The sequence below is a fragment of the Babylonia areolata genome, chromosome 5 (genome assembly GCF_041734735.1).
Source record: "Babylonia areolata isolate BAREFJ2019XMU chromosome 5, ASM4173473v1, whole genome shotgun sequence".
Taxonomy (NCBI): Eukaryota; Metazoa; Mollusca; class Gastropoda; order Neogastropoda; family Buccinidae; genus Babylonia; species Babylonia areolata.
In genome coordinates this window covers 48571247-48586097 of record NC_134880.1, presented here as the reverse complement: position 1 = coordinate 48586097, position 14851 = coordinate 48571247, and the positions used below count along the sequence as shown (strand labels likewise).

The window sequence follows — 14851 nt, the reverse complement described above, 5'->3', positions numbered from 1 at the left end:
ACACTGACGCAACATCTAGACTTGTCGTTTCTCTCATTCTCTCTCGCCTTGACTACTGTAACTCTCTATTGTCTGGTATGCCTGCTTCATCCATTCAGTCCCTTCAGCGCATACAAAACTCTGCTGCCCGACTCGTCCTCAGAAAGAAAAGATCTGAGCACATCACTCCTCTTTTGCAACATCTCCACTGGCTCCCGGTCTCACACCGAATAAAGTACAAGATCAGCACTCTCTGTTATAGATGCATTCACAAAACTGCCCCTTCCTATCTCTGCGGCTGCCTTCACCTCTACACTCCATCTCGCTCACTACGATCGGCCTCGGATCCACTCTGTTTACGCATACCCAGATTCAAACACTCGACTGTTGGCCGCCGTTCTTTCTCTGTTTCTGGACCTTGCGATTGGAATGAACTTCCTTTTTCGCTTCGTCAAGTCTCCACACTCAGCTCTTTCAAGTCTGGCCTTAAAACCCACCTCTTCCCAAAATAGCCTCCCTTGCCTGCCCTTCCTTGTCTTTAATTTCTACAGTATTAGAGTTATGCATGCGTGTGAATGACTGGTGCGAAAGCGCTTTGATTTGTCTCTGCACAAGATCCAGCGCTAAATAAATACCATTATTATTATTATTATTATCATTATTATTAGATACTCGGTTACTTCCCTTGGATCAATGAAGAAAGAGGAAGGGGGGGGGGCAGAGGTGGGACGCAGTGAGGGGTGTGGGGTGGAAACATTACGACTCTGACCCTCATCAACAACGACAACAAGCTGGACATTACAATGTGCAGCTGGACATCCAGCCAGAATTACACAATTCTCACGTCCAGTCCTACAATCTGTGAACAAGTGTTCTGTGTCAGGTTTCTCCAACAGAAGGTTGGGACAGGTAAACCGTATCGCCGACTTCACAGCACAAAGCGACCAGGTATTCATTAAACATATATATATATTTTTTTCAAAGGCTGCTGCAACAACAACAACACACACACACACACACACACACACACACACATATATATATATATATATATATATATATATATACACACACACCACAAACACACACACACACACACACACACATATATATATATATATATATATATATATATATATATATATATATAGTCGTTATCTAACATTCTGTCCGTACAACGAAGAAAAAGGGAATAAGAGAGAGAGAGAGATTGAGTGAATTTTATTTTCTGAGGGTTATAGAGTAAGCAAGACAATGCTTGAGAGAGAAAGAGAGAGGCCTACAGAGAGAGAAAGAGAGAGAGAGAGAGTCAGAAGGAAAAAGAGGCAAAAAAAGAGAAAAGGAGACAGAGAAAAGGAGACAGATAATGAGAACGTGCGAGAAAGAACAAATACGATTCAGTTTTAGAAGGGAAGACGAATACACACATATCTTTCTACATCCACTCCTCAATGCAGATAAAATCGAAATTTAAAAAAAAGTATAAAAATATGAAAATGCAGACAGGCCGTACGAATGCACTTACATGCATACATATATACCCATTCATTCGAACACTGTATAATCATTGCCAGCCAGCCACACGGACATCCATTCACCCATCCATTCTTGTTTTGATTTTGTGGATGATTTTATTCTCTGTCTACATTTTACACCTACTCATCTTGTCAGTTATTATAATATAACGTCACTATTAAATGTTTTAAACGTAGCCGAACAGATTAAAAGCAACATGGATTTCACGAAGTCCCCCACCCCACCCCCCATATCTATAAGAAAAAGTTAAACACTGTATGTAAACTCATATTCGGGAGACTGACTGTATTCATTAAACGATGACAAAATCCAGTCCATTTGTATTTATAGTGATTATCATTTGCCTGGATGTGATGCCCGAAGAATACACATCAAAATATTCTGGTTTTTACTGCCCACCTCTCTCAAAAATGTGGCATTCTATGCAAACCCACAACCCAAAAAGAATAGAAAAAACATCATAATCAGTTTTACCACAGTACAGAAGAGAAAAAGTACAAAGGGTTAGAAAATTATTAATCGTTTTTATAGATGATCTCAATGACAAAATGATATCAATACATTAAATCATGTCGTAAAGCAGAATATGCAGGGGATAAAAACAGGATTAAGCAAGACAACAATGGTAATGTTTACCATTACGTTTTGGGGTATGATATAACTCTGGTTATGGTTAGTACAGACAAAAGATACTGAGTAAAGACAAAACACAATCATCATTATCACCATTTCCACTGACATTGACAATGGCACAACGGACAGAAAAACACAATGTAAACAAGCTATTCACTGACTACAATGCCTATGATGATAATCTTTGAATTGATCATCGATGATTTGCGGAAAACATTAAAACACAATTTTTAAACATGAAAAGTCCAAACGACACGCAACTCAGCGGTAAAACAGTATCGTTGTCAGACTGGCATTTCAAACAATATCTGACTTCTGTTTGCCTATTCTCAGAGCGACGGGACACTGTGTCTGGAGCAGTGAAGTACAGCTCCATGTCCTCAATGGTCTGGGGAAGCTCTCTGCCACAGGTCTCTGGCAGCTTCCACATACAGACAGGCTGCAGAAGACAGAGCACTCCAAAGATGGTGCCTGGTACCCAGGGAAAGTGTCGACTCTGGAGAAAAAAAACGAAGGGTATTTTGGCAGATTCGAAACGAGCACTTTCCCATCGAGAATAAGTAGACATAAATTCAGCGTTTAAGCACCTTTATACCAATGACTTTCATAAATTGATATATAAACGTATGTTGTTGTGTTTTTTTTGCGTCACAAATCAATAACGTTATTCACGGTGATAGCAGTCGTTTAAATCATGTTTTGGTATATCTCGATTATTTAAGAATGTTTTTAAGGTCCGCGGTAGAGGAGATGTTGCCAACGCCTCAAGCACACTGCGCAACATGATGTGCGTGTTCGACAGGCTGACAGAAAGTACACTGGGGTCCATTCAATTTCTCTTTCATGTTCATTCTAGTTAATTCAGCGTTCATTTTAAAATATTCAAATGCAGTAAACACGTCGATGGTGTTGTTTATGCCACTGTCTGTGTTCTGCCCAGAATATGTATTCCTTTTCTTTTAAATGCACACAAGAAAAATGAGGTCAGGCCGTCTTCAAACCAAACCATAACTTGTGATTTTTTGGAATTGGATGCTCAACGAAATAAAGCGTTGATGATCCTGAAATACAGCTTAGTCCGGAAGACCTACAACCTATCATTGGCATGAGTGAAATTTTTTTCCCCACAGTGTTCAATCCAAATCTGAATTTTGGCAAAGTATTTCCAGATGAAATGACATGCAGACAAAGTGTTTCCAGAGAAAATGACAATGTTAAAGTTTACCACACACACACACACACACACACACACACACACACACACACACACACACACGCACACGCACACACACTCACACACATAGACAACCGAACACCAGGCTATTACATAGACTCATATCATTTACACAAGTGAGTCAAAAAGAAGAAGAATTAAAATGATGGTAAATATGTAAATGGTTACGGTATATATTCTGAAAATGTAATCTGATTCCCGTTGCCATGATATTCGGATTTCAATTTTTTTCAATGTCAGTATGATTATTATCAAACTGTGCTTTACGCACCTCCCAAATGGGGCATGGACTTTCTGTGTTTGTGTGTGTCTATATAACCAGAATGAATTTCAGACTTTTCAAAAAGTTTGACACAAACGTGCCCATGGGTCTTAAGTAAGATGTGTTTTAGCTTCTTTTTTTTTTTTTTTTTTTTTTGGACGTTGTTTTCATATGTAATGCCTACTTCCTCTGATGTTAAGCTTCTCAATACGTATTAAGGACATTCGATGTTCAGGTATTCATCTAAAGGTAATTCTCCTATTTCTTTATATGCAGAGAGAAAGGTGGCAGAATGGTTAAGACGTTCATCTGTCGATATAGAGAGTCTGTGAGGGTGTAGGTTCGAACCCACCTCTCGCCCTTCCTCTCAAGGTTAACTTACTCAGTACGGCCAGTCATCTCTTCTCCTCTACACAGACCCCTCGGATGTCCAGTGGGTGTCTGAATGACCCAACCTATAGCTTCCGTCGTCAGAATTGTGGTATTCTTTGTCAACATTCACGTCTTCAGTATAAGAGCCTTCCGCTTGCAATATTTTGATGATGGTAATTGGGGTGAAACGCTGTTAACGTCGTCTCTTTCGCCGTTCGTATGGAAAGAGTTAGCTGGAAAATCCAACTGAGCGTCTAGCCAATCGAATGAGACTGCAAGGCAGATGCTGACCAGCAGCATAACCCAACACGCTTAGTCAGGCGTTGAGTGCATGCTTATATATTTGTGTATCTATCACAATGGATTTCTTCTACAGAATTTTGCCAGAGGCCAACACTCTCGTTGTCATGGGTTCTTCTTCGATGCACAAAGTTCGTGCTGCACACGAGAACTCGGTTTATCGTCTCACTCGATTGGCTAGACGATCAGTTTGATTGTCCAGTTAACCTTGGGAGGAAGGGCGAGAGCGGGATTCGAATCCACACCCTCACAGACTCTAACATTAGAGGTGGTGTAGCGTATATGGAATTGTACGAACGCAGTGACATCTCCTTGAGGGACTGAAACTAAAAGCTGAACTTTGTATGTTCCGAGGGTCAAAGCGTGGAAAGGTACACCAAGGGCAAGTCTATTTGCTTTACAGTGTGTGTGTGTGTGTGTGTGTGTGTGTGTGTGTGTGTGTGTGTGTGTGTGTCTGTCTGTCTGTCTGTCTGTCTGTCTGTTCATATCTTTAAAACTTGTAATCAAATTTCACAAAAATTTCGCTGAAGTAAAGCTTCTTTAGGCTGGAATACGTCAGCCTGAAGAAGCTGTACTCCAGCGAAAAATTACAGCTTGCAACTAACATTCTTTTCCTGTTTCACGAACGAATTCATGTGTTCACCACATATTTGTTCATCCTGGAGTGTGCGTTTCGCTGTGTCTTACCAAGGTTCTGGAGTAAGGGGCGATCATACCACCCACTCTGCCTGCCGTGGTCGTCACTCCCAGACCTGTGTTCCTGAACATAGGGAAGTGGTCCAGTTGCCAAATGATTTTTTGCATGACCTAACACGATTGGTCTAATAACAGAATTTGGCGGTGTTTTAGCATTCAGTGCCGATAAATCACATATCCAACTGAAGCCACCCTCTCAACACTGTTGAGAGTTTTGAGAAATCAGACATGGCTGCCATGATGGTGGTCTGAACTAAAACTCGTGGTATTTAACAATATTTTCTAATACAGAACAGCATTTTTCTGAAAGACTGCCCAGGAAATTTTATTAGGAAGTGAAGTTGTCTGTAAGCAAAACTTTTGTTTTTCATTATATGCGTGCATGTTTATATTTCAAAGATGGTCGAGAGAGAACAAATAAAAAGCACATGTTCAGTTTTGTGACAAACCAGCATTAAATACTTCCGACCTTATTCTGGGATACATAGAATGTATTTCAGATTATTTTCATACATCGATTATATGATTAGAGCATAAAAATGGCTGTGAACATTTAGGAAATGGATGGCTGTGGCGGTAGGGGTAGGGGCTGATGTGCTTTTCAGACAGACTAGAATGGTACATATGGCACTACTGACAATGAACACAATTTTTTAGTTCCATTATCACAAGTGATAAACAACATAAAAAAGCATTTGAGTACCACATAAATTGCATTTTTTTGTGTTAAATGAGGTCAGCGTCGGCCCAGTCGAGGAACACACACACACACACACACACACACACACACACACACACACACACACACACACACACACATGGATAGACAAAGAAAGACACAGAATGAAAGATTACCTCAGAGTGGTGGGAAACTGTTCGGGAATGTAGAGAAAGAGTAAACGAAAGGTAGCAGTGATGGCGAACTTGCCCAGAAGGGACAGGGCCACCGCTGCAATTGAGGACGCTTGCGTGTCACCTGTAAGCAATCAATCATTCAATCAACTGAGCAGCCAGCCAACGTACCAGCCAACCAGCTCATTCAACTAATTCAAACAATCAGCAATCAATGGGGCAGTCAGTCACCTATCCAGCAAACCAGCTAGCGAACAGAACCACCAATCAGTTTAATAAATTAATCAACAGATCAATCAATCAATCAATTAACAATCAACCAATCAAGCAAGCAAGCTAACTATCTGACCAGCACACCAGCTCTATTAACCAATTCAACCAACCAATCAGTCAACTTACACATCCATTGATAAGTCAATCAATTACTGGGTGGGTGGATGAGTCGAAAAGTTGGTTGAAAAGTCAGTCAGCCAGTGTCAATCAGTCAATCAGTCAGGCTGTCGACACACAGCGCGACGCAGCATGATGCAGACAAACATTATCGCAACATGAAAGAACGAAACTTGAACACCTCAGTATCAGTATCAGTAGCTCAAGGAGGCGTCAATGCGTTCGGTCAAATCCATATACGCTACACCACATCTGCCAAGCCGATGTCTGACCAGCAGCGTAACCCAAAGCGCTTAGTCAGGCTTTGAGAAAAAAAATTATAATAATAATAAAATAAAATAAAATAACAAAAATAAAAGAAATAATAATAATAAAAAAATAAAAATAATAGATAAATAAATAAAAATACTACTACTAATAATAATATTTATAAGGCGCAAAAAAATGAACACACCACAAAAGACCAATCAAAACAACACCTCAACTGGATGTAAGACGGTAAGTCACAAGTCCTATCTGTGTGTATCTGACAACAGTCACCTGCGAAAGATGACAAGGCGACGGAGGTCAGCAGTGACAGTCCTGCCAGCACGTGAAACATGGCGAGGATTCTCTTGCGACCAAATCTGAAAACGATTCAGTGAATTATTCATCAAGCACAAACACATTCTAATATCACATGTGAAGAGACTTTTGCTAAATGTATTAATGCTCCAAAAACATAAAAATCATCATCAAGAAAAGATCAAAAGCTTGTAAAATGTACAGAGACAAAGATAGAAACAACGAAGATAAGAAAAAACGGAAGGTATCAAGAAATGAAGAATAGGCTAAACAGCCAAAGAAACAGACCTTTACTGGCATTATTCAACAAACAACGACATCACACAACACTATGTCACATCACCTCACACAGTACACAAACCTTTCCGCCAAAAAAAATGCGATGACATTGGACGGTATTTCGATCAGACCGCTGAGACCAAAGCCAAGGTACATGTCGTCAGTAAGGGTCACTGACGTCATAGACAGCCCGTAGAACGTCATAGTATTCACAAGCCTGTCATTGGTATGAACACAAATACTTTGTCAGTGGGACGCTTATTGTGAACTGCTGAACGTACATTAAAAAAAAAAAAACAGTAACAAATACGACGATGAATCCTCTCCATCCGCGTTTGAAAAGGTTGTATTTGATAATTGTTTACCATTAAAAGTGTTTTATTTCAAAGACAACGTGTGTGCAAGACAATGGAAAAGGACAGACAGAATGATATGAGTAATTGTACGTACATACATACAAAAATACATACCCATATAAATGCAAGTACGCGCATCCATCCATCCATCGAAACAACTATGCATACAACTAATGACAAATAGATTGATCAGTAAATATGTATATTGGTAAACAATCTATACATATGTAGTTGCATAGGTATACGGGTACGTAGGTGGGAAAATGGCAAAAAGATGCATGCATGGGAATAGGAAATGCAGACACGTAGGTAAATTGGCAAATGTATGTTGTTGTTTTGTTGCTGTTGTTGTCGGTTTTTTGTTTGTTTGCTTGTTTGTTTTTTGCGGTGATACATCATCCTTTTTTGCAAAAAACAACAACAAAGAAAACAAATGTCGACGACATAAGAGGCAGGTCATTATCATCTCAGTACAAGGAATCCTCACCACGCAAAGCCATTGATCAAAATACTCATGAAGACGTGTTTGTGCCTGAATAAATCAGTGATTCCGTATGTGGGCAGGTCCTCTTTGTCACCAGATGCAGAAGGACTAGCTATGAGTGGCTCGGGATGCCCTCCGGGTACCTCAGATGCTCCGCTCTTCAGGTCGTGTCCTTCATCAGAGGTGTGCTGCCTCAGAATGTTGGTTCTGAAGACGTTGAGCACGTTCACCTGGCTGACTTTGTTCTGAGCTGCCGCCTTCTTCAGTATCCGCTCTGCGTGCTCCACCCTGCCGTTAGCCACCAGCCAGCGGACTGACTCCTCCAGGAAACTGGGGACATGAAAGACTGGATGGTCAATGTACTTTTGTGAACTTGAGTGATAGACAGAAGATAGATAGATACATGTATACATACATACATACATAATATGCAGAGGCTGGATGATCAAGATAGATAGATACATGTATACATACATACATACATAATATGCAGAGGCAGGATGATCACAACTGCTGGACAACGTGGTCTTTGAAACTGAGTATGTCTTCAAATCGGACACAAGTGATTTTGATGATTTATTTATTTCCTTGCAGTTGCAATTGAGTAACATCAGGACATGTACCTGCTGTTTGGCAACCTCACCAAGTTACCTGTGCCTTTGGTCTTGAAAGTCTTGAAACACTTGGCTGTTCACTAAAAGTCATTCAAATGGTTCGGTCTTGCATGATGACTCCAACCCCAACACCAACCAACACGATTGTTAAAATCCATATACTCTTTGTATTTAATTTGTTATTTGCCCTGTTAACTGAGCTGATGGCATTTTCTAACTAGACAGGCTAATGAACCAGGGAATTCATGTCCAAATAATGCAATACATCGTATATGGTTCTCGCATTATCTCTGATCACTTTCCAGGAATAAAGGAGCGTCCCAGAGAGTGGAGGCGTAATTTACACGAGGCTTCACATATGCATGAAAGAATGTTTCTCGAGAATGATCATTTTGTTCAGTTGTTTACCTTTTTACTCGCAAAATGTCATCAGACCATGATTGATTGCTGTCAAACATTACTCAACTAAATTTTATGACTGCCAATGTCACGGACAAGGATGTGTTCTCCCCAAGAACCGCAACCCTGAGACAAGTTAACTACCTGGATGATTGAGACTCTGGTACCAAGATAGTCACAGCACCGCTTCCACCCTCTTCACGTTGGAGTGGAGTGATGGCCTAGAGGTAACGCGTCCGCCTAGGAAGCGAGAGAATCTGAACGCGCTGGTTCGAATCACGGCTCTTTCTCCCCCTCCACTAGACCTTGAGTGGTGGTCTGGATGCTAGTCATTCGGATGAGACGATAAACTGAGGTCCCGTGTGCAGCATGCACTTACCGCACGTAAAAGAACCCACGGCAACAAAAGGGTTGTTCCTGTTTTCTGTAGAAAAAAATCCACTTCGATAGGAAAAATAAAACTGCACACAGGAAAAAAAATAAAAAAAAAATGGATGGCGCTGTATTATTGTGATGCGCTCTCCCTGGGGAGAGCAGACCGAATTTCACACAGAGAAATCTGTTGTGATAAAAAGAAACACAAATACAAAGTTGAGTATCGTAAGTGTGTGTGTGTGTGTGTGTGTGTGTGTGTGTGTGTGTGTGTGTGTGTGTGTGTGTGTGTGTGTGTGTGTGTGTGTGTGTGTGTGTGTGTGTGTGTGTTCATATCTTTAAAACTTGTAATCAAATTTCACAAAAATTTCGTTGAAGAATAGCTTCTTTATGCTGGAATACGTCAGCCTGAAGAAGCTGTACTGCAGCGGAAATTTGCTGAATTTCAATCAGAAGTTTTAAAGACAGGAACAGACAATTGTTGTTATTATTTTGTATCGCTGTCAATGTTTATACTCTAGTGTGTTTCACAAGGAGCGGAGTCTAGGACCCCAAGAGAGTGTGGTCTTCTTGTATATATCCATATTCATATTTTTATGATTAGACACACACACACACACACACACACACACACACACACACACACACACACACACACACCGACAACTTGTTAAAAAAAATCAGACCCTCACTATATCAGCAGAAAAGTGTAGACAGCGAAACCAGAGATGGTCGCCTGGAGGTAGCGCCACGGGAAGTGCCTCAACAGAAAGGCCAGCAGACCCAGCAAGACTACAGCACAGCCCCAGAAAATGCTGGAAACCACGAAGTGAATGTAGCGGCGTCTAGCCGGCAGCATCTCCATGCCCATGATGACGCCCGTTAGAAGCGATCCCTGCCACGGAGAGACAGAGTGGAAGGAGTGCAGCGTTTGAAAGTACGCAAGTCTGTCAGTAACATGAAAAATTAGAAAACATAGAAAACATAACAACTGATGAGTGAACGACAAAGCAGCCTAGCAAGGAAGCAAATAAATCAATGAATGGGTAGGCGAGTGACTGAGTTAGTAAATATGTGGATGAGTTAGTGAGTCAGTAGGTAAATAAGCATGAACATGAACATGGAGTAGAAAAGCACTAAATACGTGAATGGATTGGTTTTGGTGAATGAACAGAGTGAGTCAGTGAGCTGGCAAATAACAACATTCATTCCTTGTTGATATATCAATGAATGAGTAGGCAAACTGGTGAGTGGGTAATTTAGTTCGTAATCAAGTACATGAATGCGCCCAACGCGGGCGCCCTCACATTTTCGCTCACTTTACGAATAAGTGTGGGATTGCTAGAAAGCGTGATCGTTCCCCTGCAACGCTTTCTCTCAATTGCGAGAAACAAAAATACAAAAGGAAAGACACACACACACACACACACACACACACACACACACACACACACACACACGCTCACTCGCGCATACACATACACGCGCGTGCGTGCGCCCGAATAACACAAAATATTCAAAATGATCCCGAATCATCACCGTCGACGTCTTGATTAACTTCACCTACATTACCTTAACGATTCTCTCTCTCTCTCTCTCTCTCTCTCTCTCTCTCTCTCTCTCTCTCTTCTGGAACATCTATGTTGAGAAAACACAAGAAAGCAACCCTGATGGCAAAGTGAAATTAATGTTTTTGATAAAATAAATAAATAATGGGGACTTGCCACGCAAGGTGAGAGAAAGCGCAGGATGGCTAGAAAGCGTGGGCTAACAAACCCCTTCTTCGGCAAAATATATAGACAAATGAACAGCACAGGGAAATAAGAGTGGGAAGTTAATTTTTATGTCAATGAAGACTTGACAAAAGCAGTTAAGAAAAGAGACTACTCTGGCATTTTTGTGGACAGCCAAGTTATTTTCAGATCCGAATGCTCATTTCATTTTACGAGGCCCCTCCAGAGAAGTGCAGTCATGGACTTTCATATTCCCGTCCTCAAGGACACCAATGATTTTTATTAGCCTGGCCTGAGTGTACGCTTCAGCCCCATCCCCAGCAGAAATGAACTGTGGTCAGTAAAACCCACACAGGGAAACATAAAAAAGTAAGGTGATTGTCTATGTTTACTTGGAAATTATCTCTGTGTGATGCCTCTTTCAAGCATCAAGGTGAGTAAATAAGTAAACAGATGGATAAGTATTGAAAGAGCCTTTGGTGAAAGTGTGTGGGCGTTGATGTCCACTTGGTTTCAGAACTTTGTTGTGACGACTATAATCCATACCTGTTGAGATGCTCCCAGGAAGAACCGGAGCGACATAAAAACAGCAAAGGATGGAGCGAAGGCAGTGGCCAGTCCGAAAAGCAACACACCCAGGCCGCTCACGATGTGGAGAGGTTTCCGTCCGTACCTGTGTTCATGCAGTGGCACATGAAAAAAAAAACATCGTTCAGTGTCTGTCATCGTTTGTTGTGTTTTTTAACAAATAATTTTAATGCACTTTATGAAGCATACATAAAACTTTTCTTCATGGTCTCTGCATCAAAAGCAGTTATACGAAATTATTTACATCATAAATGAGGTCAAATGTAAAAATACGTTTCAAAAACAAGAACACAATGCACAAATATAAAAGAGATGAACTCTTATTTATCCATTTATGATAACACTGACGCCAGTGGACTTTTTGTTGGTTGCCACTTTCCACAAAGTATATGATATACCGTTTCTAAAGTGTGCAAGTAGATGTTTAATAACAGGACCAAATTAGCATGATATAAACACACACACACACACACACACACACACACACACACACACACACACACACACACAACCTATCTATCTATCTATATGTATTTATACATACATACATACATACATACATACATACACACATGCATACATACATGTGAGATCCAAATAGGTCCAAGTTTGTCCAAGTAGAAAATAGTAAAGATTGGTAACTCTCCATACACAAGGTACACAACTTAGTCAGTGCTGCTTACGCTACCGATTCAGCTAGCACACATGTAAATAAAAGGTACATTGGAACAAACCCAGACACTTCCTCAAAAAAGGAAGCGCCGGGCCTGTTCTTATACCGATCATTTGACATGTGCACACAGCAGCAAAGACCGAAGAAATGTGCAAACACAAATTAGCTGTTACCTCTCTTTACTATATGTATATAAGAAATATTAAATCCTGGCCCAGATGTCTTTGTATTCCCATAATGGAATGGCAAACACAACAAAAAACAGTCTTGGTTAGTTCTTTAACCTATAAAAGTGTTTTTGTTTGGGGTGGGTGGTGGTTAAAAAGCTCTCATTAGCCCATGTTGGTCTTCTATAATTGCATAACTTGCTTCATTCAGTGAGCCCAACAGGTCATGGTGCGGTGTCCAGTTTTAAAACCTTGGGATTGACCAAGATTTGTGTGTGTGTGTGTGTGTGTGTGTGTGTGTGTGTGTGTGTGTGTGTGTGACTGGCCCTGTCGTATATAAATTTCTGTCTTTTTGAATAGCGAATTTCTAATTCATTTCGAACAGTGAATAGGAGTCTGCTCTGATTTTATTTGTACACAGGCCTGATGTATGATATATGGAACCTGTGGTACACCATGTGGCTAAACACGACATTTCCACGTCCCCGCTCCCCCCCCCCCCCCCCCACCCCCACTCCCCCCCACTGACCTGTCTGCCAGGGACGTGATCACCACGGCCCCCACCATCATCCCCACCATCATCAGTGTTTGGGACACGTCTGTCAGTGCCTCCTTCTCGCATACCAGGCCCCACTGGAAGAGAAATGGTCAGGGGACAGGGGACAATAGATACATCAATTTATTTAGCTTTGTAAACTCATATGATGCCTTTTCCTATGGCCGTTCAGTGATGCTAATTTTGACATACTTCTCATCCAAGATAAGATATATATTCTTATAACCTTTCAGTCCAGTCAATGTATGCGGTATGTTTTCGACGTTTAAACAAGGACCACACAGAATGTGGTGCACATGTATTTTCTTCAGCGTTCCCAGGTCATGCTCTGATAGTCAGTCCGGAGTGAATGACCGAAGTCCGCAGTCCCCCGGAGTTCTGCCGCCGTTCCTCACAACTTTCCCTGGAGTGCTGCGGGACTGGGCCAGATCTGACGCCTCAGCTCTTTGTGTAGAGGGCAGTCTTACAGGACATGGGCTGGAGTTTGAAGAGCGATGTCACACAGACATTGGTCTGTGTTGGAAATTTTCAGTTTGTAGAGCACTCCGGGGAAAGTTGTGGGGAACGGCGGCAGAACTCCGACGGACTGCGGACTTCGTCATTCAGTGGAGTGATGGCCTAGAGGTAACGCGTCCGCCTTGGAAGCGAGAGAATCTGAGTGCGCTGGTTCGAATCACGGTTCAGCCGCCGATATTTTCTCCCCCTCAACTAGACCTTGAGTGGTCGTCTGGACGCTAGTCATTCGGATGAGACGATAAACCGAGGTCCCGTGTGCAGCATGCATTTAGCGCACGTAAAAGAACCCACGGCAACAAAAGGGTTGTTCCTGGCAAAATTCTGTAGAAAAATCCACTTCGATTGGAAAAACAAATAAAGCTACACACAGGAAAAAAAAAAAATGGGTGGCGCTGCAGTGTAGCGACGCGCTCTCCCTGGGGAGAGCAGCCCGAATTTCACACAGAGAAATCTGTTGTGATAAAAAGAAATACAAACAAATACAAAAAATGGGAGAGGATCTGGCAGTGGCCGTTGCACAGTCTGAAAATAATGACTTGCTGAGCTCAACCCAGTTGATGGATGCTGTCCTCCTCTGGTCCCAAATGTAGCCGTTCACGCCAGCTATTCCTAAAGTGGCTACGCAGAATGGTCTTAGCCTCCCCAAAGATAAGGGGATGGGCAGATTGGATGAGCCTACTTCCTGCTTTGGACAGCTTGTCTGCCTCTTTATTTCCTGCAATGGCACAGTGAGAGGATATCTGTAGCCGGTTGGATAGGGTCATCTCACCACATCAGTCCAGTTTTCAGGCTCTTTTCAAAGTATTTTATTACAGATGGGGAACGTGTTGGAACATGACTGTGACGAAGGCGTTTTAGATTTGCTCTGAATTTGGGGAGTACTCCGAGTAGAGAGGATTTTTTTTTTTTTTAATCAAGAGTTCAGTCCCCTTTTGGGAGCTCTTTTGGGAGTGAGAGGTTTTGTCAATTGATTTTTTTTTTTTTCTGAAGGTCAGTCGGTCAGCTTTGTGAGGTGAACACCCTGTTCCGTAACCGATTCAGTCATATACCTGCTACATGTTTTTGTAGTGGAGAGCCTTGGGCTGAGCTTAATGTTGGCGGTTGGGCCACTGACGAGAGGAACGCTGATGTACGAGTCTTCCACTTTCATTCTTCATGAAGAGGGTAGTGAGAAAAAAAATCAACAAAAAAACCTCGAAGACAATGAAATTTTAAAAAAAAAAACATTATATTTACCTGCTAAATTTGTAAGCAGAGGACAGTAAGTTGTCTATGTTGTATGAAAAAAACACACAT

The 14851-nt window shown here is 41.5% G+C and overlaps 1 protein-coding gene across 1 annotated transcript in view; it reads right to left on the bottom strand.

Moving 5' to 3' along the window:
• Nucleotides 1-1678: 1678 nt before the first annotated feature.
• Nucleotides 1679-14851, bottom strand: part of LOC143282301 (uncharacterized) — a 55011-nt gene continuing 41838 nt past the window's right edge. Inside the window, exons 25-33 of the mRNA XM_076587902.1 lie at nt 13013-13116; nt 11602-11728; nt 10015-10217; nt 7941-8267; nt 7180-7314; nt 6795-6880; nt 5868-5988; nt 5004-5076; nt 1679-2644 (exon numbers count right to left, since the gene is read on the bottom strand). Of these exons, the coding sequence (XP_076444017.1) occupies nt 2342-2644; nt 5004-5076; nt 5868-5988; nt 6795-6880; nt 7180-7314; nt 7941-8267; nt 10015-10217; nt 11602-11728; nt 13013-13116 (1479 nt within the window). The 3' untranslated portion in view covers nt 1679-2341. The remainder of the gene's footprint in view (nt 2645-5003; nt 5077-5867; nt 5989-6794; nt 6881-7179; nt 7315-7940; nt 8268-10014; nt 10218-11601; nt 11729-13012; nt 13117-14851) is intronic.